General features: G+C 61.6%; 2 protein-coding genes across 4 annotated transcripts; both read left to right on the plus strand.

The window, feature by feature from the left end:
* The first annotated feature begins 2 nt into the window (after window positions 1-2).
* Window positions 3-9600, plus strand: EML3 (EMAP like 3). 3 transcript variants are annotated; one of them, XM_054725866.1, is made up of 22 exons: window positions 3-276; window positions 1073-1265; window positions 1346-1645; window positions 1732-1839; window positions 2799-2866; window positions 3035-3158; window positions 3388-3558; window positions 3750-3819; window positions 3902-4012; window positions 4254-4349; window positions 4687-4842; window positions 4988-5129; window positions 5545-5696; window positions 5778-5903; window positions 5987-6118; window positions 6513-6580; window positions 7379-7467; window positions 7546-7643; window positions 7783-7870; window positions 8633-8731; window positions 8970-9100; window positions 9174-9600. In XM_054725866.1, exons 1-22 carry the CDS (start codon window positions 255-257, stop codon window positions 9375-9377), a joined length of 2748 nt encoding a protein of 915 aa, XP_054581841.1. In that variant the 5' UTR covers window positions 3-254; the 3' UTR covers window positions 9378-9600. The 3 variants fall into 3 exon arrangements, with proteins under 3 accessions (XP_054581841.1, XP_054581842.1, XP_054581843.1); XM_054725867.1 differs by having other exon boundaries at window positions 3038-3158; XM_054725868.1 differs by lacking the exon at window positions 9174-9600 and having other exon boundaries at window positions 7598-7643; window positions 8970-9035.
* Window positions 9601-9877: 277 nt separating this feature from the next.
* On the plus strand, window positions 9878-18139 carry MTA2 (metastasis associated 1 family member 2). Its single transcript, XM_008160749.3, has 18 exons — window positions 9878-10333; window positions 10934-11001; window positions 11331-11424; window positions 12950-13067; window positions 13184-13247; window positions 13414-13531; window positions 13787-13889; window positions 14066-14165; window positions 14308-14496; window positions 14586-14660; window positions 14740-14798; window positions 14925-15022; window positions 15144-15283; window positions 15498-15726; window positions 15897-15986; window positions 16658-16776; window positions 16870-17012; window positions 17359-18139. The coding sequence occupies exons 1-18, from the start codon at window positions 10306-10308 to the stop codon at window positions 17522-17524; spliced, it is 2001 nt and encodes a 666-aa protein (XP_008158971.1). The 5' UTR covers window positions 9878-10305; the 3' UTR covers window positions 17525-18139.
* The last annotated feature ends 3189 nt before the right edge of the window (window positions 18140-21328 follow it).

The following is a 21328-nucleotide window of genomic DNA, read 5'->3' on the forward strand; positions in this document are numbered from 1 at the left end:
GGGCCCGCGACGGCCCCGCCACTCCACCCCCGGGAGCCCAGCGCGGCCCCGGGAGAGCCCGAGGCCCCGGCGGGCCCGAGCCCGCGCCCCCGCCCCCTCCAGCCCCTTTCCCCGAGCCCGACAGCGCCCCCAGGGGGTGGCACGGCGCCCCGCGCGCCCCAGGGTGCTTCCCCTTCCCCTCTCCCGGGCCATGGCCCCCGCGGCTTAGACGCCTCCTCCGCTGCCGCCGCTCGGAGCAAGCCCGGGGGGGCCGGATGGATGGGGCCGGGGGGCCCGGTGAGTACGGGGCGGGCGGGCGGCGAGCCCCTTCCCGGAGCGCCCGGCCGGCCGGTCCGGCGCTGCTGGTGCCCGACGGCCGTCCAGGGGCGCCCGCGTGCTCTGCGGCCCCGGGGCTGGAGCATCCTCCACGGCCCTCAGGTCGCCCTCCGGGTCCTTGGGGCCCCGGCTGCTGTCCCTTCGGACTTACCCAGCGTCACCCTACCTCCCCCACCCCCACCCCACCCCCCGTTGCTCCGGCACCTGGAGGTTCCCCTGTCCCCAGGTTACCTGGGCCTCTCCTGCTGGGATTTCGTGTCTTTTTACTTCTGACCCCCAACGGGTTCCCCGGGACCGCCCCTGCGGCCTGTCTCCGCGGTGCCCTCTCCTGTCACTGCATTTCCTCTCTGGTCCTCACTGTCCCCGCTCTGCCCCAGCGCTGCCCGCTCAGCTTCCCGCCTTCCCCGGACACTGAGCTTGCTCCGGGTGGGCCCGTGGGCCCTCCCCAGTTCTGCGACTCCCTCTGTGGTTCCCACGCCCCGTGGCAGGACTCCACGCTCCCCCGTGCTCCCGGTCCGCCCTGCCTGGCGGAGGGAGGCCTGGACGGCAGCAGGAAAGGCGCCCTGCCAGCTTCCTCGCCGGCCGCCAGAAGGAGGCCCCGGGTCCTCCGCCACCGCCACCGTCTCCTCCCCTCCGGGCAGCCTGGAGCCGGGGCTGCAGCCCTGCCGCTCCAATGCAGAGCTGGCCAGAGAGAACCCGCTCAGCCGCCCCCCGGCGGGGGACCTTCTGAGCACGCCTTCCCCTTCCCCTTCCCCAGACGAGGGCCCTGCTCAGCAGGCCCTGCAGTCCCTGAGCCGGCGGCTCCAGGTGCAGGAGAAGGAGATGGAGCTGGTCAAGGCAGCCCTGGCGGAAGCCCTTCGCCTGCTTCGGCTGCAGGCGCCCCCCAGCTCCCTGCAGGCGCCCCCCAGCTCCCTGCAGGATCCTGGCCTGACAGCTCCCACCAGGGCCAGGTATGCATGTCGCCACCCCTCTTCCTCCTCCTTCCCGGGGCCTCGGCGGGCATCAGGCTGATTCGCTGTCCCCTCGGCAGCCCTGCAGCCCCCGCCGGACTGCCGCCCTCGTGCAGCCCCTCCTTGGTGAGCCGAGGCACCCAGACGGAGACAGAGCTGGAGATGGAGGCATCCCCTGGGCCCCCCGGCCTGAGCAATGGGCCCCCCGCCCCTCAGGGGGGCAGTGAAGAGCCCAGTGGAACCCAGTCTGAAGGAGGGGGCAGCAGCAGTGGCGCTGGCTCCCCTGGGGGCGCTGGCTCCCCTGGGGGCGCTGGCTCTCCTGGGGGCGCTGGCTCCCCGGGCATCCTCAGGCTCGTACAGCCCCCCCAGTGCACCGACACGTGAGTGTCCTGTGGCCGAGGCTGGGGGGAGAGGGCTGCGGAGATGATTAGAGGGGATGACCTTCCCGGCTCACTGCTCCTACCAGGGCGCGGAGGAACTCCTCTTCGTCCCCCTCGGAGCGGCCTCGGCAGAAACTCTCCCGGAAGGCAGCGTCCTCGGCCAACCTGTTACTGCGGTCAGGGAGCACTGAGAGGTGGGCGAGGCTCCCCAACCTGCCCCACCCCAGGCCCAGGCTCTTGACTTTCCTCGTCCCTCACTCGCTTCCCTGGGTGGGGTGGGGGGGCCTCATTGCCCAACAGGAAGAAAGGAGCCAGCACTGTGCTAAGTCCTCGACCTCCTCCATCTCATTCAGTCCCACGGCACCCTTGGGGGGTAGGTGGTCTCATGCTGTTCATTGTCCAGGTGAGGAGCAGGCTCAGAGAGGGTAAGTCATTTGCCTGGGGTCACACAGCTAGAGGCAGGACTCGAACTCAACTCCTCCTGACTCTAGCTCCTTGCTCTTTCCTCCTTGTCACCATGTACCTCTTGAGATGCCAAGAGGCTTCTCCAGAAGCTTCCATGATCTTCATGGAGGACTCTTCCTCAGAGCTTCGGCCCCGCCCCTTTCTCCAGTTTACCAGGCTGGACTTTGAGAGCGGAGGCAAATCCCAGTGGTTGAGCGTAGTTGTCTCAGAGTGTGGACAGGCCTCAGGACATCGGAGGGCTCATTCTAGCCCTGCCCTGGGTCTCGCCTTCATTCTCTGACAGGCATCACCATCTTATTATCATCTCATGACAGTGATCTCTGGAATTCTGTTACTTTCCTCCTGAGAGATAAGGGTTTTCTTGTTGACTGCCCAGAGCCCCGAAGGGCAGGGCTGGGGAACATTCTGGATTCCCTTCTGTCTGGAGGAAAGGGCTCCTCCCTGTCCCTCGGCATCGCCTCTTGCAAGCTCTAGGGCCTGGTGCCCTGCGCTCAGCCCCCAGCCTCACCGGCTCATGCCTTAGGTGGAGCCGGGAGTCCCGGCTACTCCAGGGCCTGGACGCCCACAATGCAGACCGTGCCCGCAGGGGTGACTGTGGCCTCGAGTAGCCTCCCTCTGTGCTCGGCCCCTGTGTGCGTATATCTCAGGACCCGACCCCAATCCCTATGCTTTTCTGTCTTCCCAACAGCCGTGGGGGGAAAGACCCCCTCTCCAGCCCTGGGGGTTCGGGATCTCGGAGGAGCAATTACAATTTGGGTAAGTACAGAAGCGTCTGGAAGAATTTGGCTGAAAGAGTTAGGGTTTGGGCTAGAGCCCCAGGAGCTACTTTGGGGCGACCTGTGAGGTCTGGTGGGGAGAGTTCTGCTCTGGCTTCCCTGGAGGGGGGCTGCAGGGTGGTGGTTGACACCCCCCTTTTCTCTGTAGAAGGCATCTCAGTGAAGATGTTCCTTCGCGGCCGCCCAATTACCATGTACATCCCATCTGGCATCCGCAGCCTTGAGGAGCTGCCCAGCGGCCCACCCCCGGAGACCCTCAGCCTTGACTGGGTGTATCCTGCCCCCTCCAGGCCCCTGAGAACCATCTTTCCCATCTTGGGACCCCCACCGCCCCCCCCCCCCGTTTATGGTTTCCTCCTGGCTCTGCAGGGACGGGGGACCCCCTGAACCTTCCCTTACCATCCTCTGCCAGTAGCACTGCCAGCCAGAAGCTCTGTTCTCCTCCCTTCCTCATCCTGCCCTCCATCTGACCCTTTCCTTGACCGCGATCCCCAACTCCAGTTATGGGTACCGGGGTCGTGACTCCCGCTCTAATCTCTTTGTGCTGCGTTCTGGGGAGGTGGTCTACTTTATCGCCTGTGTGGTGGTGCTGTACCGGCCTGGGGGAGGCCCAGGGGGTCCTGGAGGTGGCGGCCAGAGACATTACCGGGGCCACACGGACTGCGTGCGATGGTGAGGGGCCTGGGGCCGGGGGGTGGGCAGCTCGAGGCGTGGGGGTGCTGGGCTTGGCAGACAGAGGGCTGGGGCGGGTGCGGAGGAGCAGGAGAGAGGAGTTGCCTTGCTGCTCTGCCAGCCTAGAGAGGCGGCGTGGGGGGTCTTGAGAGACCCGCCCCCTGCCTTAGAGCCTCTGCTCCCCCACGCAGCCTGGCCGTCCACCCGGATGGTGTTCGTGTGGCCTCAGGACAGACAGCCGGAGTGGATAAGGATGGAAAGGTAAGGCCAGACTCGAACCCAGGCGGCAGGCCGCACCTCTAGCCCAGCTCTCCTCCCACGCCTGACCCCTCTCCCGCTCCAGCCCCTGCAGCCCGTGGTGCACGTGTGGGACTCGGAGACGCTGCTGAAGCTGCAGGAGATCGGACTGGGGGCCTTCGAGCGGGGCGTGGGGGCCCTGGCCTTTTCCGTGGTGGTGAGCTGGCCCGAAGCCTCTAGACCCCCATCTTTCCTATCCGGGACCCCCTCCTTGCACTTCACCAGGAAGTCTCAGACATCCTGGCCTGCCTGGGCCTCGCCCGGCGGTTCTCCTGAGAGAGGGACGTGTGTCCGCTTCTCCTTCCCTCCCAACCTGTGATGGTGTGTGTTGCCTAGTGACCGTGAACGCCCAGACCTCTGGTCCTCACTCGGCCCCTCCCGCGTGTCCCCACCCTCAGGACCAGGGTGCTTTCCTCTGCGTGGTGGATGATTCCAACGAGCACATGCTGTCCGTGTGGGACTGCAGCCGCGGCACGAAGCTGGCTGAGATCAAGGTGGGGGGCGCCGGCGGCTGGGAGGTGGGAGTGGGGGGCCCGGGAGTCCAGGCTGCCGTCTGTCACTTCCTTCCCGGCTGTCGCCGGGGCCAGCCGCCCGCCTCTGAGGCTGAGGAGTGGGGACTGCGGAAGTCTGACCTCACAGGAGACCATGTCAGGCAGGCGGGGGACTGATCAGTAGTTGCTCTTCGGGGCCCAGGGTGTGGAAGGAGGGTACCCCGGGGTTTCTGGACCTCTGCGGACCCACGGTCAGGATGCAGAGGAAGAGAGTCAAGGAGTCAAGGGGAATGAGGGTGCTCAGGGCTGGGGGTGGCTGAATCCAGTGTCTTCTCTTCAGAGCACGAATGACTCAGTCCTGGCTGTCGGCTTCAGCCCTCGCGACAGCGGCTGCATCGTCACCAGCGGGAAGTCCCACGTCCACTTCTGGAACTGGAGCGGCGCCGTGGGGGTCCCTGGGAATGGGACCCTCACGCGGAAACAGGGTGTCTTTGGGGTGAGGTGTGGATGGGCGCAGGGTGGTGGGGAGGGCAGAGCGGAGATGGAAGTCATGGTCTGAGGCCTGGAGACCCCGATGCCACCCAGCTCCCAGCGGCCCCGTGACTTTTGGTCTTTGCCCTTTGACCTCCCCTCTCCTCTAGAAATACAAGAAACCCAAGTTTATCCCTTGCTTCGTGTTCCTGCCGGACGGAGACATCCTCACTGGGGACTCCGAGGGGAACATTCTCACCTGGGGGCGGAGCCTCTCAGACGCCAAGACCCCGGGCAGGGGCGGAGCCAAAGGTACGTGGCTGGGGTGGCGTCTGGGAAGTGTAGCCCCTAGAGGGTTTATGGGAACAGAGAAGAGGGTTGCCCCCCCCCTTTTTTTTTTTTTTACCGTGGGAGTTGAGAGTTCTCTGGGGGGACCGTCTAGAAAGGTAGGGGCAGCGTGGCAGAGAGTAAAGGGCTGGGGCTTTGGGGCCTGCCGGGTCCTGGGTTCAAATCCCAGTGCTGCCACTGATGGTCTGGCCTTAGGAAGGGACTTCAGCTCCTTGAGTCTCAGTGGTCTAGTCTGTAAACTGGGAGGAACAATAGCCCCGGTCAGAGGGTCAGAGACGGTAACCAGTAGGCACTAGGCAGCTGGGAGTTCCTGCTCCCTTCCCCACTCCCCTGCACCCCGAGAGCCTGACCCACCCCGGACTTCGGACTTCGCCAACAGAGACCTATGGGATCGTGGCTCAGGCCCACGCCCATGAAGGTTCCATCTTTGCCCTGTGTCTTCGGCGGGACGGGACTGTGCTGAGTGGCGGCGGGCGGGACCGGCGGCTGGTACAGTGGGGGCCTGGTTTGGTGGCCCTCCAGGAAGCTGAGGTGAGGGCTGGGCTGGGGGGGAGGGGGGGAGGGAGGGGGAGAGGAGTGGCAGTGCCCCCTGACTCCCTGCCCCCACTGCAGATTCCTGAACACTTCGGGGCCGTGCGGGCCATCGCGGAGGGGCTGGGCTCCGAGCTGCTGGTGGGGACCACGAAGAACGCGCTGCTGCGAGGAGACCTGGCCCAGGGCTTCTCCCCCGTGATCCAGGTTGGGGGGCCGAGGGCTGCGGGGGGGGGGGGGGCAGAGCTGCTGGGAGGGCAGAGGTGACCACGGCGCATGCTCTGCGGCAGGGCCACACGGACGAGCTCTGGGGGCTGTGCACACACCCCTTCCAGAACCGCTTCCTCACCTGCGGCCATGACCGCCAGCTCTGCCTGTGGGATGGGGCGGCCCACGCGCTGGCCTGGAGCATCGACCTCAAGGTAGAGCCCGGTTCCCCGTGCTGCCCCCATGACTCCTGGGGCCCCCACGCCTTCCTCAGTACCCCCTTTCCTTCTGCTCCCTGGAGGCAGCCGGTTTGTACTGGAATGGCTACTAAATGTTCTTCTTCTGTGCTGGTGCCTCCAGGACCCCCCGCCCCCACCTCTTCCCCTGCCCCCACCTCTTCCCCTGCCCACCCACCGACGGACAGCTCCTCTCCGGCCCAGCTCTCAGCCCTGGTGGCTCAGCATTCTGAATATCACCTCGTTAGGCTCTGCCTGCACGCCGGGCCTGCCGTCCTGTCCTCCCCGCCCCTCCTGGGGATGACAAGCGTCTGTCTTGGATCGGATCCCTCACTAGAAGCATCTTCTTGAAATCTCCTTTCTCCCCTCCCAGGAGACGGGCCTCTGTGCTGACTTCCACCCCAGCGGGGCGGTGGTGGCTGTGGGACTGAACACGGGGAGGTGAGAGGGAGCCCGGGGAAGCAGGGGGGATAGGAAGGGTTCCTGGTGATGGCGTGTGCGTGTGCGTGTGCGTGTGCGTGTGCGTGTGCGTGAAGCAGCGTGATCACTGGCAGCGCCAAGCCCCAGCTGCACCTTCCTGGTCCTCAGTGCTTCTCCCTGCGGCCTGGGCATCGCACCCTCCCCCCGCACTTTCCCCTGCCGCCTTGCATGGAGGAGGTGGCAGCTCAGCAGCGGGAAGCTGCGGAGAGGGGAGGGCAGAGGGGAGGCGAACAGAAGAGTGACAGGCCTACAGACTCCCCGAGGCCCTTGTAGTCCAGCCCTTTTCCTGGCTCCGACGACAGCATCAGAAGCCCCTCAGCTCTTGTCCGCCCATGGCCCCTTCCCATTGCCCAGTGTAAGAATGCAGTGGGGCCCTGGCCGGCGTGGCTCAGTGGTTAGAGCATCGCCTGTGCACCTGAGGGTCACAGGTTCGATTCCCAGTCAAGGGCATGTACTTGGGTTGCTGGTTCGATCCCCGGCCCCGTCCTGTTTCGGTGCATTCAGGAGGCAACCGATCGATGTGTCTCTCTCACATTGATGCCCCCCCCCCCTCCTCTCCTTCCCTTCCCTTCTCTGAAAACAATGGGAAAATATTCTCTGGTGAGGATTAACAAGAAAAAGAAAAGGGGAAAAAAGAATGCAGTGGGGCCTTCCGTCTGCCTCAGAGCTTTTCTCTGCGTGTCTGGGAGTCTCTCCAGCTTGTCAGCGTGCTGCCCGGGACGGTATCCTCACACCTGCCTCCCGACCCCTCCCTTCCAGGTGGCTGGTTTTGGATACGGAGACCAGAGAGATCGTGTCTGACGTCACCGATGGCAATGAGCAGCTCTCAGTGGTTCGGTACAGCCCAGGTGGGAGCCCCCCCCCCCCCCCGCCCCGGACCCAGACCTGGCCCTGGCCCTGCCCTCTCTGAGTGACTGTCTTTGTAGATGGGTTGCACCTGGCCATTGGTTCCCATGACAACATGATCTACATCTATAGTGTTTCCAGTGATGGCGCCAAGTCCAGCCGCGTTGGCCGCTGTGTGGTAAGAAAGCTGGGGTGGCGGGTGGGGCATTGCCATAGCAGGGAAACTCCTCAAGGGGCCCGATGCACTCGGGGGGGGGGGGGGGTTAGGGGATGGGGAACGGGGGCTCCGTTTTCAGTCTCTTGACCCTTGCTCCCAGGGTCACTCCAGCTTTATTACTCACCTTGACTGGTCCAAGGATGGGAAGTTCATCATGTCCAATTCTGGGGACTATGAGATCCTTTACTGTGAGTGGCAATAGGGTGGGCATGGGGGGAGGGCCATTGGGGTGCGCTCTGTGTGTGTGTGTGTGGGGGGGGGGCTCCTGGTCGGAGGGTGTGGAGGATATGTGGGGAGCTCCAGGAGGAGGGGCTGTCACGTGGGGACGTGGAGATGGGGTTGGAGTCGGAATTATACACATAGGAGTGACTGATTTGGAAAAAACCACACACAGTTTTATTTTATATTTACTTTTAAAAAAATATTTATTTTATTGATTTTTCACAGAGAGGAAGGGAGAGGGATAGAGAGCTAGAAACATCAATGAGAGAGAGACATCGACCAGCTGCCTCCTGCACAGCCCCCACCGGGGGATGTGCCCGCAACCAATGTACATGCCCTTGACCGGAATCGAACCTGGTTCCTTCCAGTCCGCAGACCGACGCTCTATCCACTGAGCCAAACCGGTTTCGGCCACACACAGTTTAATACCATCTTTTTCCCACAAAGAGTTGAGGGAGTTGAGAAATGTACTAAGAAAAGATTGTTTGGGAAAAGCTGCTCGGGCAGGTGTGGGGGACTGCGCATCTGGGCAGGAGGGGCTGGGGAGAGGCCTGCAGAGCGCAGGAGGCAGGGGGGCGGGGGCCTGGGTTTTGCCCTGGGCTGAGGGCTGCCGAGGTGACCAGATCACATGCCGCGGCCTCCCGTCAGCCTTTCCAGCCTGGCCTTCCCGGCCTCTTCCCCACCGAGGGCCGGGTGAGGGCTGAGCTGGGCGGGCGCCCTCTCCCCAGGGAACGTGGCTGCAGGCTGCAAGCTGGAGAGGAATCGCTATGACAGCCGAGACCGGGAGTGGGCCACCTACACCTGCGTGCTAGGCTTCCACGTGTACGGTGAGCGGGGGCGCCGGGCTGCGGAGCCTGCCCCGGGCCGGGAATGCCGGGCGGCGTCCGGGGGGGGGGGTGTCCAGCAGCCAGCAGACCCGGCCCGGAGGCCCCGGCGCTCCCCGGGCAGGATTGCCTGGAACGTGGCCGGTGGGCGGCCCGGCCGGCGGAGCACCCGGAGCGGGAGGCTCCGGGCTGTGGGCGGCGGCGGGGAGGAGGCCGGGCTGAGCAGCCGCTGTGCTGTCAGGCGTGTGGCCAGATGGCTCGGACGGCACGGACATCAACTCGCTCTGCCGCTCCCACAACGAGCGCGTGGTGGCCGTGGCCGACGACTTCTGCAAAGTGCACCTCTTCCAGTACCCGTGCGCGCGCGCCAAGGTGAGGCCGGGCCCGGGGCGGAGGGCCGGCCCGCGGCCTCGCAGCCTCCGCAACTCCACCTCCCCCCACCCAGGCGCCCAGCCTCGTGTACGGCGGCCACGGCAGCCACGTGACCAGCGTCCGGTTCACTCACAACGACTCGCACCTCATCTCGCTGGGCGGCAAGGACGCTAGCATCTTCCAGTGGCGAGTGCTGGGCGCCGGGGGCTCGGGGCCGGCGCCCGCCACGCCCTCTCGAACCCCCTCTCTGTCCCCGGCCTCGTCTCTGGACGTCTGACAGCTGCGGAACGGGACCCACGGGCCCTGCCGCTCGGCTCCGCCCCAGGACTCGGGGCCGACCTCTTCCTCGACTTGGAGACATTCCCAATCGCGCATTCCCCGGGAGGGGGCGACCAGCACCCCAGCACACACTGTACAGACCCGCTGGCTGAGCCGGGCAGCCCCAGCCTGGGCCCCGACCCCCGCTGCCTGCTGAGGGGCAATAAACCAAAAGCAAAGTCGCCTCCCGGTGCTTTTGTGGGGCTCGGCGGGGTGCCGCCGGGCCAGGAGGGGGTGGGGCTGGGGAGCGCGGAGAGGGCGGGAGAGCGCGGGCCACTCGTGCAAACGACAGGCAAAGCCGCTCGCAAATAACCCCGCGCAGCGCCGGGCGGCGGGCGGGGCGGCGGGCGTGGCCAGGGGGGTTAAGCCGGCTCCTCGGCCGCCCCCGGGGGCGGGGCGGGGCGGGGCCGCAACGGAAATAACCGAGCGCGGGCCGCGGCGGGCCGGAGACAGCCGAGCGGCTTCCGGAAGTGGCCGAGCGCCGGGGTCTCGCTCTCCGACCCCAGCCGAGCGCCCGCCTTGTTCTCCCGTCGGCCGAAGGCGCTCGGGAAGGAGGCGAAGCCCGAGGCCGCGGGCCCAACGTCTGGAGCGGCTCCGCGAGGACAGGGGCCCGAACCGGCTCCGAGCCGCCGCAGCCGAGCTCGTGCCGGAAGAAGCCGAGCGACGGCGCGGGCCTCGGCGTCCGGCGTGAGCGGTGGTGGCGGCGGCGCTGCGCTGCGGGCGGAGATGAGCTGCGACGGCTGAAGCGGCGGCGGTGCCGGCTGCGCGTGCCCGACCGAGACTTCCGCGCGGCGCCAGCTCCGCGCCCGGCCTGCGCCTCGGCCCGAGCCCTCTCCCCCGAGCCTCCCGGGCCCTTTGTGCGGCCGGAGGCGGCGGCGGGAACGGCCATGGCGGCCAACATGTACCGGGTGGGGGGTGAGTATCGGGCAGGGGCTGCGGGGCCCCGGGCGGGAGAGGTGGGAGTCGGGACCCGAGAGGCTCGGCCCGGGCGGCGTGGTCCCGAGCGCGGACCGGAACCGGAACGGGGAGCGGGTTGCGGGTCGGCTAGGCTGCGGGACCCGAGGTTCCCGGAGGCTCCCCGAGGCTGGGGCAGCCCGGCAGCAGCTCGGCCGCGTCGGGGCCCCCCGTCGGGGAGCGGGCTCGGGGGGAAAGGGGTCCCGCGGGAGCTGACAAGCCGGCAGGGGCGCGAGGGGCCGGGGCGATCGCCTTGCCACTTGGCCCCGCGCTAGAGACGGGGCTGCAGCCCCATCGCCGAGTTGGGACTCTAGGCCAGGCCCCCGCTTCTTTCTAACTTAAGGCTCACTTTGGAGCGAAAGATCTGATTTTGGAACTAGGTGCTCAGGGTGGGGGGCCATCGCTTATTTTCTCTTAGTCTCCCCACTTCCACTTTCCAGGGTCCTGTCTGCCAGGACCCTTACCTCCTGCCCCTCCCCCCAGGCCTGTCTTACCCTCCCCCCCACCCTACCCCCCGTGCTGCTCCTCTGATCTCCCCCGCTCCCCCTCCCCCTCCCGCAGATTACGTCTATTTTGAGAACTCCTCCAGCAATCCCTACCTGGTGAGACGGATTGAAGAGCTCAACAAGGTGAGCGGAGCAGCCCCCCGCCGCCCCCCGCAGGGCCTCCGCCTGCTGAGGTCTCTAACTGCAGCGCCCGAGAGGGAGCGGGCCTGGCCCCAGGACCCATTCATATTCATTCATTCGTTTGTGTTGGGGAAAGGCTGTTGAGAGCTTCGTGGGAAATGTACTTGACCCTCTCCTGGGGGCGGAGGAAAGGGGTTGGGAGGTCTGTCCTCAAACGGGTGCCCTCATTTATGATTTCTGAGGTGTTGCCACGTCCCTCAGAAACTTACTGACAGCTGTTCGTCGGTGCCTTTCCGCTTTTCACTGACGGGTCCCGGCCCTTCCCCTCTTAGACTGCGAATGGGAACGTGGAGGCCAAGGTGGTGTGCCTCTTCCGGCGGAGGGACATCTCCAGCAGCCTCAACAGCCTGGCCGACAGCAATGCCAGTGAGTCTCCGCGCCCCCCCCCCCGCCCCCCGCCCCCCTGGTCTGAGGCCTGGGCATGCCCTTGCAGGCGTTTCTCCTGGCAGCATGCCCAAGGCAGGGTGCGAGTTTGGGGGCGGGAAGTGCCTGGTCTGTGGAGGGAGGCCTGTCTTCACACGTCGGGGTTGGGAGCGGGGTGGCGAGACCGCGGTAAGGAGAGCCAGGCGGCGGCCCGTGTGGGAGCGTGCGTGTGGGTGGCGTGTGTTCGAGGGATGGCAGTTCTACTTACTTCCTTGTTGTTTGGAGATGGTGGTGTGCACACGGGGGGTGAGGAGGAGCTTTGGAGAAGCAGGACTCTTCGGGGGCAGTTTGGCTCTGTTGGGTCAAAGGCCGGTGACCAAGGTCAAGGTGAAGAAGGAGCTGGCTCTTAGAAGCCTGCATTCTAGGGGAGCAGGCTTGTTTTGTGGCCACGAGGTGGTAAGGGTACAGGGAAGGGGCAGTGTGAGAAGCAGAGGAAGTTTTCACGCACTTTCCCGCTTTCTCATCTCCTGCTTCCCCCTCCCTCCACTTTACACCGTCCCCTTTTCCTCCAAGTCCTCCTCTGGATGCTTCCGTCTTCTTTCAAAAAACATGATCTCTCTCGGTTTTCTTTACTTCTTTCCTGCTTTGGCTTTCTTTCCCCTACTTCTTGTTCCTCCTTCCTAAATTATTTTCCGTATTTCAGGCTGCTTTGGGCATGAAGGGGTTACAGAGGAGCTGGGCCTAACAAGGTCTCTGGCCTTCTGGGGTTTCCAGCTCCATCTGGCAGGGGCTGACCTTGGCCTTGTCCAATCAGAAGGGGTGTGGGGGGGTGTGGTCCCCCTTCCCTTAGCACAGGGTTTCCGGAGCTCACGGGCGAGGGGTGGAGCCTGCTGCACCCCCCACCTTCTCCCTGTGGTTGGGAACAATGCACCCTGCATCTGGGCCTGTGGCTCCTCTGCCCCCTCCCACTGGGCTGGCACCCAGCCCGGTTAACCCTTCCCACCAAGGCCCCAGGCCGGGGCAGCTCCCTGGGGAGGAAGGGGTTGGCACTGGGTTGAGAGGTACTGCCCTTGAAAGCCCCGCGAACAGACTTACCCACGTGGACGGAGGGGTGGTGAGGATTGCGCGTGGTGTCTGAGAGCAGTCTCCTGAAATGTGAAAAGAGGAAGTGTGAGACGTAACCTGGGGCGATGCTTTTTCATCTTACTCCGTTTCTGGACCTCAGGCGGGGTTAGCGAGAAAGAGACACGCTGACGTTCCTGCTGGCCTGGTGGGCGGATTCGGCTTGATGCGTGGCGTCTGAGCACGCACCTGGCGTGGGATGTACTTCGGTGGCGCTCTTGTCCCCAGCAGCTCTTCCCTCGGAGCACTGGGGATGGAGAGCTGGGGAGCTGGCGGGTGAGGGTACGGAAGGCAGAGGCCTGGGGTGTGAGAAACCCGCCGAGACAGGGCCTGTGGTCGGGGCTGGCCTGTCCAGGTGGCGTCTTTCTGGATGGGTTCTGACTCGGCGTCCTCCGTCCTCTCCCAGGGGAGTTTGAAGAGGAGTCAAAGCAGCCGGGGGTGTCGGAGCAGCAGCGACATCAGCTGAAGCACCGGGAGCTTTTTCTTTCTCGGCAGTTTGAGTCCCTGCCAGCCACCCACATCCGGTACGGACAGCCAGGCCCCTGGCCAGCAGCCTTCTTTAGGGGACGGAGAGGAGGGTGGTGTGCGGGGGACCCTGGAATAAGGTGCTCACCCAGAGTCTCTGACCTCTCTCTCGTAGTGGGAAATGCAGTGTGACCCTCCTGAATGAGACAGATATCTTGAGCCAGTATCTGGAAAAGGAGGTGAGAAGGAGGTGTTGGGAGAAGGGGGAGTGGGTACTTCCCCAGGAGGCAGGCGGAAAGGAGGACTGTGAGGAGGCTCAGGCTGCCAGGCTGCGTGCTTTGGGGACTCTGCGGACATGGCCCTGCCCTGAGGACTGCTGCCCGCTCCCCCCCCCCCCCCCTCCAGGACTGCTTCTTCTACTCCCTGGTGTTCGACCCCGTGCAGAAGACGCTGCTCGCCGACCAGGGGGAGATCCGCGTTGGGTGCAAATACCAAGCTGAGATCCCAGATCGCCTGGCTGAGGGTGAGCGGCGGGACAGGCGTGTGGCTGCTGGCTTAGCTGGCGTCAGGGCCTGAGCCGTGTGCCGTGCCCGTCTGCCTGCGCTGGGCTGTGGCCCTGAGGGAGCGCAGCTCCGGAGCTGGGAGGGACGGCACAGCGGGAAGAGAAGCCTGTGGGTCGAGGTGCCTGATGGGATCCGCCAGCCCCTCGCCTTCACCTCCTGTTGGGCTCCCGCCACCTGCTTCTCTCTCCCTCATGACGCCGCTGCCCTTTCCTCAGGAGAGTCCGATAACCGGAACCAGCAGAAGATGGAGATGAAGGTCTGGGACCCAGACAACCCTCTCACAGACCGGCAGATCGACCAGTTCCTCGTGGTGGCCCGGTGAGGGTGGGTGGATGGGGAAGAAGGCCGGGCGGTGTGCACATAGTTCGGCGTCCCCTGAGAGACGGACATTGCTCTGGTTTTGGCACGGGTGTTGTTCTTTTTCTCACCTGGCTCAGGTCCTCAGCCCGCTGTGCTTGCTTCTTCCCCTCCTGACGTCTCGATTTCTCTCTCAGCGCGGTGGGGACCTTCGCGAGAGCCCTAGATTGTAGCAGCTCCATCCGGCAGCCAAGCCTACACATGAGTGCAGCAGCTGCCTCTCGGGATATCACCCTGGTGAGCAGGCGCGGGTGGGTGGTGGGGCGACGGCGGAGCCTGGGACCGGAGGGGGGGTGTCTGAGTGAGTGGGGCTGTTGAAAGCAGCAGGAGAGCATGCTGAGGGGCTCGGTCATCAGCAGTGTTTCCTGCCCGCCCATAGTTCCACGCCATGGATACACTGCAGAGGAACGGCTATGACCTGGCCAAGGCCATGTCCACGCTGGTGCCCCAGGGGGGCCCCGTGCTGTGCCGGGACGAGATGGAGGAGTGGTCTGCCTCCGAGGCCATGCTGTTTGAGGAGGCCCTGGAGAAGTACGGGAAGGACTTCAATGACATTCGCCAGGACTTTGTAAGTGGGTGGGGCTCGGGGAGGCAGGTGAGGGCACCAGGACCTGGGGCCAGATGCGAGCTCACCCTTGTTCCCTCTGCTCCCCTTAGCTGCCCTGGAAGTCCCTGGCCAGCATAGTCCAGTTCTATTACATGTGGAAAACCACAGACCGCTACATTCAGCAGGTAGGGCCTGGGCCGGAGGCGGGCTGGAGGCCTCCTGCTGAGATGCTCTCTGACCCTTCTCTGTCCTCCCTTCCTGCAGAAGAGGCTGAAGGCCGCGGAAGCAGACAGCAAGCTGAAACAGGTGTACATCCCCACCTAGTGAGTGGCGGCTGTCCTCAGCGGAGCGGGCTGGGCGGGAGGCAGGGCCACATTATCATAGCGACAAGGTGGAAACATGGTTTTCCTTGAATTCTTTTCTTTTCTCCCCCTTCCTGCCCCTGTTAGCACCAAACCAAATCCCAACCAGATCATCTCTGTGGGCTCAAAACCTGGCATGAATGGGGCAGGATTCCAGAAGGGCCTGACTTGCGAGAGCTGCCACAGTGAGTGCCAGGGAGGCCAGGGATGCTGGGGGTGGGGAGAGGTCTGCCCCGACCCAAGAACCCGAGGGCTCAAGTGGCGTGCCCCTCCCCCTCCTGACCTCCACCTCCTCTGCTCTTTCAGCCACACAGTCTGCTCAGTGGTACGCCTGGGGCCCGCCCAACATGCAGTGCCGCCTCTGTGCTTCCTGCTGGATCTACTGGAAGAAGTACGGGGGACTGAAGACCCCGACCCAGCTGGAGGGGGCCGCTCGGGGCACAACAGTAAGGACGGATGGGGCAGGAAGGGGAGGAGAGGAGCATATTGGTGTGAACTCAGGTGAAGGCCAGAACACCCAGCTCCGTAGATGGGGACGGCTCGATGGGGAGGGCAGGGCAAGGTGGTGTCGGAGCCAGGAGGGCAGGACCGAATAGCCCTCTTCAGAGAAAGGAAGAACGGGGCCTCGGTATCCATCTGTGTTTGCCTGCGTTCTTCCAGGAGCCACACTCGAGGGGTCATTTGTCCAGACCTGAAGCCCAAAGCCTCTCCCCCTATACGACCAGCGCCAACCGGGCCAAGCTGCTGGCCAAGAACAGGCAAACATTCCTGCTCCAGACCACGAAGCTGACCCGTCTTGCCAGACGCATGTGCAGGGACCTGTTACAGCCCAGGAGGGCTGCTCGGCGACCCTATGCCCCTATCAATGCCAACGCCATCAAGGCAGAGTGTAAGCAGGAGTGCTGGCTGGTGGCGGTTAGGGGTGCTGGCCAGAGGCCGGTGTCTGGATGTGCAGTGACAGGGGACAGTAGGCACAGGGGTTTACGATACAGACGTGGCCTCTGGCCCAGGAAAGGCCTGAAAGATCAGCCCCTTCAGAAGCTTCCACCTTCTCTCCAGGCTCTATCCGACTGCCCAAGGCCGCCAAGACTCCATTGAAGATTCACCCTCTGGTGCGGCTGCCCCTAGCGACTATCGTCAAAGATCTGGGTACGTGACGGGGAACCAGACTGGGTCCGGGTGGGTACCGGAAGGGAACCAGTTAGGCTGGTGTTAGGCTCTCAGTCCTTTCACTGTCGAAACCTCCCCTCCCCTTGCTGTTTTCTCTCCCATTCAGGCCTTAGAGATTCAGTCGTAACGAACTGCTCTTGTAGGTTAATAATACTTTCTCAGGAGCTATCCAATATGACCACACTGATTTGACAAGGTCACACTCCTGTGTGACTTTTGAAATACGGGTTAAGTTTTTGGGGAGTCAAAAGCTATATGGGTGCCCTAGCCGGTGGACTGAAGGGCCTCGGGTTCAATATCGGTCAAGGGCACATGCCCAGGTTGTGAGCTCAAACCCCAGTGGGGAGCGTGCAGGAGGCAGCCGATCAATGAGTCTCTCTCACTGATGTTTCTATCTCTCACTCCCTCTCCCTTCTTCTCTGAAATCAATAAAAATATATTTTAAGAAAAAGCTGTCTGGGGATTTTTTACTGTGTGGGGGTCAGTGCCCCTAATCTCCACATTGTTTAAGGGTCAACTATACTGGTAATTGCTTGCCAGACCCTCCCCCATCACTGCTCTCGGGATGCCCAGGGCACCTGCATGGAGAAGAGAAAGTACGCACGTTATTTAAGTTCTGTTTGTTTGTTGGTTTGTTTTTTACCTCGCAGTGGCCCAGGCACCTCTGAAACCAAAAACACCTCGGGGTACCAAGACACCGATCAACAGGAACCAGCTGACCCAGAGCCGGGGCCTGGGCGGCATCATGGTGAAACGGGCCTATGAGGCTGTGAGTGAGGCCGGAGCGGGCCGTGCTGAGGGGGGCTTTGATTTATGCCCGGGTCTGAGAGAGCCCCCTCACTGTGCTGCCCCTCTTTTCCAGATGGCGGGGGTTCCCTTCTCTGCCAACGGAAGGCCTCTGGCTTCAGGGATTCGCTCGAGCTCCCAGCCAGCAGCCAAGCGTCAGAAACTAAACCCCGCCGATGCCCCCAATCCTGTGGTGTTTGTGGCCACAAAAGAGACCAGGTAAGGGGGACTCTTCCCCCCTCCCACGTGGGAGTCTGTGCTGTGAGATTCTGTCCCCTCCCCACGCGGGAGTCTGTACTTGTTCGTCAATAAATTATTTCCACCTTTGCTTAAAAAAAAAAAAAAAAAGATGCCAGGTAGGGAGCTCGCCACGGGAGCGGGCTGAGAAGTTGGCACCCAGGTTGGTGGCCTGGGAAGTAGGAGTGGAGAGCTGGGCCGGCAACAGGGAGGCTGGGTGCAGGCTGGGGGTGCCTGCAAGGAATGGCTGGAGGAATGGCGGTGTGGAATGTGGGGTTGCAGCCCGGGGTCTTAGCCTTCTGGATTCCCCTCTTCTCTTCCGGGCCAGGGCCCTTCGGAAAGCTCTGACTCACCTGGAGATGCGGCGAGCTGCCCGCAGGCCCAACTTGCCCCTGAAGGTGAAGCCACCGCTGATGGCAGTGAGGCCCCCAGGCTCTCTGCCTGCACCCTCACATCCTGCCAGCACCAGTGAGCCCATTGTCCTGGAGGACTGAACTGGGGAAGGGAGGGGGCTGAAAGCTAGAGAATGGGTGCCCAGTTCACCCAAGCTCCCTTCTCTTTAGGGTCGGAGGGAGGGAGGGAAGGAGGGAGCTGGTGTGTGTCCCTGGAGGGTTGGGCGCCCTCTGGCGTCACCGCTTCAGGCTTGTCTCCTTCCCTTGCTCCTCGGCCTGGTGATGGAAGGCGGACTGCAGGATGGCCATGGCGGACTGGCCTCTTGGGGGACAGGACCCACAGCTGTCTTGGACAGTTTTAGGGGGAGGGTTTTTTAATTTTTTAAAAATGTTGCCTCCCTTTGTGAAAGGGGACAAAGGGAGGGGAAGAGTAAACAGACACCTGGTGGGGGCGGGGGGCGTGCACTGCCATGTCTATTCTTTTCTTTCTTTTTCCTAATTGGGGGTTTCTCGTCCTGTCCGGTGTCCGGACTTTGCTCAATAGTTTGAGGCCCCTAAGCTGGCATCAAACCCAGCCCCTGCTCACTCTCCTCCCCTCCCCTCGTCCCCTCCGCCTTTTGTACGCCAATTCTCAGAAATAAAGACCTTTTGTCCATTTTTTAAACGTTGATTCTGTAATTGGTTCTTATAGTAACAAATAAAAAGCTGTTTTCTTCAGCTCCTCCTGGCTCAGCTGTTCTCTGCCATGAGTGTGTGTGGGGGGGTGTCCTCAGTTGGAAAATAAAGGACAGAGGAGGCTTGCCCTGGGGGCAGCTCTGTGAGATGCAGCCTGAGCAGGTGGCCCTCTTGTGAGGCCCAAACTGCTCCCCAGTTCCTGTGGTGACCCAGATTTATTCAAAGCAGTTGGGGTGAGCTGGTTCTCTGGATGGGACTCCTCCACAGGACGGTATGTGTGTGCGAAGATGCTTCTTTATTTCCTAATTCCTAACTCTCCTTTTCCTTTTACTTATGGAATTCTGGGAGTTATGAGGCCAGAGCAAGACAGGTAGCCAACTTTGGGGGGCGGTACTGCAAGATCTTACCACCTCGCTCTGGTCTATTTGCATAGAGTGTTGCTTCCTGGGTCCCCAAGGCCGGCCTCAGCAACTACCTTAATGTCAGGGCCCACTCTGGTGCTTCCTGCCTCTTTAGGTTTGAGAGACGGAGGTTAGCTAGGCCCAGTAGGAGAAGCACCAGTCAACTGATGATGGTTGGTGCCGATTCAACAACAGGAATTTCCAAACTGGGCTGTGAGGGGAGCCTGGGGCCAGGCCTCTCTCCAGCTAGATAGCTCTGTGCTCGAGGCAGTCTTCAGATGTGCAAATGAGGACTCCACTCCTTCCGGTGTGCATGGCCCAAAGGCACTGTCACTGGGGAACTCTTTACGGGGCTGGTTCAGGGGGCAGGACAGTGCAGCAGGCAGTTCTGTGCAGGCTTCTCCCTGACGTGCAGTTCATGTGAGAGGCTCCTGCTAGCCTCTGTTTTTTTAATTTTTTAAATTTTTTTTTACTTTTTAAAAATATATTTTTTTCATTGATTTTAGAGAGGAAGGGAGAGAGAAACATCAATGATGAGAGAGAATCATTGATCAGCTGCCTCCTGCAAGTCCCCCACGGGGGATTGAGCCTGCAACCCCAGCGTGTGCCCTTGACCATGATCGAACCTGGGACCCTTCAGTCTGCAGGCTGATGCTCTATCCACTGAGCCACACCAGCTAGGGCTACTTTAAAATATATATTTTTTTGATTTCAGGGAAAGACATAGAAACATCAATGATGAGAGAACATATTGATCTGCTGCTTCTTACACGCTCCCTACTGGGGACAGAACCCACAAGCCGGGCATGTGCCCTTGAGCAGGAGTCAAACCTGGGACCCTTCAGTCCGCAGGCTGATGCTCTATACACTGAGCCACACAGGCTGCTGGGCTCAGCGGTTGAGCATCAACCTATGAACCAGAAGGTCCCCCCGGTTGGATTCCTAGTCAAGGCACATATCCGGGTTGTGGGTTTGTAAACAAAAAAAACAAACGTTGAGCCGAAACCGGTTTGGCTCAGTGGATAGAGTGTCGGCCTGCGGACTCAAGGGTCCCAGGTTCGATTCGGTCAAGGGCATGTACCTTGGTTGTGGGCACATCCCCAGTAGGGGATGTGCAAGAGGCAGCTGATCGATGTTTCTCTCTCATTGATGTTTCTAACTCTCTATCCCTCTCTCTTCCTCTCTGTAAAAAATCAATAAAATATATTTAAAAAAAAAAGACCAAAAAAAATTTATACAAAAAAACCCCAAAACATTGAAACCTTTAAAGAATTTTAGTGAGTTTATTTGAGCCAAACTGTCGACATATGCCGGGAAGCAGAACCTCAATGAATTGAGATAATGCTCCGGAGAATGGTGGGTTACATCTGTATTTATACATTGCCATCAAAGGAGGGACATAGGTGGGTTACATGAAATTCATTGGTGACGGATTAAGGAGGTGGGATAAAGCAAATCGGTGGGAAACCCCTGGGATTGGATAAAAAGTAAAATGATGGACACATACTTAGGTGGATACAGGAACAATTAACATAATGAAGGAATTTGAGGCATCTGTCCTGGCTCCCACATTTGGTTGTGCCCCAGGGGCTCCAGCGAAAGAGGAAGTTACAAGTTACCCAGACATCTCACAGATATGTTATCTTAGAGGCAAAAAGGCAAATGGGCTCAGGAAAGATCCAAGTTGATCTTTGTCAGGGAAAATATCAGCCTAGGAATGACTGCCCACTATAACCTGTTTGCAGTTAAATATTTAACTTTCAGACCATCTTTTGTGGTTACTTTAGGTCTCTGAGTTTTCAAGACTGCCACACAGGCCTCCCCTGAGCTTGTCAGGTTAGCATGTGGCTCCTTTCATCCACAGGCTCTATCCCCAGTGTGGAGCGTACAGGAGACAGTTGGTAAATGATGCTCATCATTGATGTTTCTCTCTCTCCCTCTCCCTCTCTGAAATAAAAAAAAAAGGAAAAAAAATATAAAATTTGAGCCTTAGCTGGTTTGGCTCAGTGGATAGAGCACTGGCCGGTGAACTGAAGGGTCCTGGGTTAAAAAAAAAAAAAAATTGAGTCCAGCCCTGACCCATGTGCTCAGTGGTGAGAGCATCGGGGTCATGGGTTTGATTCCCGGTCAGGGGCACGCCCAGAGGGGGCATATGGGGGAGGCAGATGTCTCCTTCCCTGCCTTCCACTCTGAAAAGCAATGGAAAAGATAACCTCAGGTGAGGAAAAATAAATTGAATCCAGTCAGCCACCAGAAGCCCATAGTAGCTGTCTTCTTTCTCATGGTCTCCACCCCATAGCAGAGAGATCAGAAGTCTATCACGTGCTGCCGGGACACTTCCTTTAGAGATGGGCTTAGCCTCAGCAGTTGTCACTTGCTCAAGGTTACAGACCTTGAGGCTCTCCACAGGCCACAGCTCTGAGCTGATATCTGCAGCACCGGCTGCTTCGCCCCTCCGCCCCTCCGCCCCTCCGTCCCTCCGCCCCTCCGCCCCTCCGCCCCTCCGCCCCTCCGCCCCTCCGCCCCTCCGCCCGTGCTCTGTCTCCTGGTCCCTGTGCTGGGGCCTCCCCAGCTCCCTCACTCTCCTTGTCCTGAGCTTGCACTTGCAGTGTCAGTGTGAACTGACCACTCACTATACTAGTCTGCCTTCCCCTCCAATGCCTGTTACTCAGGTGCCGCCAGAGTAGGTTCCGTCCATGCCTTGAAGTGGCTGGTGGCTCCGGCCCCCCAGGAGTGCAGCCCATACTGCGGAAGGAAAGCCTTGCTCATCGGTCTGGCTGTGGCCCCTTGGAGCCTGGAGGTGACGGGGCGGGCAGAGCTCCCCAACCAG

The sequence above is a fragment of the Eptesicus fuscus genome, chromosome 13 (genome assembly GCF_027574615.1).
Source record: "Eptesicus fuscus isolate TK198812 chromosome 13, DD_ASM_mEF_20220401, whole genome shotgun sequence".
Lineage (NCBI taxonomy): Eukaryota > Metazoa > Chordata > Mammalia > Chiroptera > Vespertilionidae > Eptesicus > Eptesicus fuscus.

Coding starts and splice junctions, on each gene's coding strand:
- EML3 (XM_054725866.1), top strand. CDS start 255: ATGGATGGGGCCGGGGGGCCCG. Junction 1,266..1,345: donor ACAGCTCCCACCAGGGCCAG/GTATGCATGTCG, acceptor TCCCCTCGGCAG/CCCTGCAGCCCCCGCCGGAC. Junction 9,101..9,173: donor ACCCGTGCGCGCGCGCCAAG/GTGAGGCCGGGC, acceptor CCCCCCACCCAG/GCGCCCAGCCTCGTGTACGG.
- MTA2 (XM_008160749.3), top strand. CDS start 10,306: ATGGCGGCCAACATGTACCGGGTGGGGG. Junction 16,777..16,869: donor TGAAACGGGCCTATGAGGCT/GTGAGTGAGGCC, acceptor CCTCTTTTCCAG/ATGGCGGGGGTTCCCTTCTC. Junction 17,013..17,358: donor GTGGCCACAAAAGAGACCAG/GTAAGGGGGACT, acceptor CTTCCGGGCCAG/GGCCCTTCGGAAAGCTCTGA.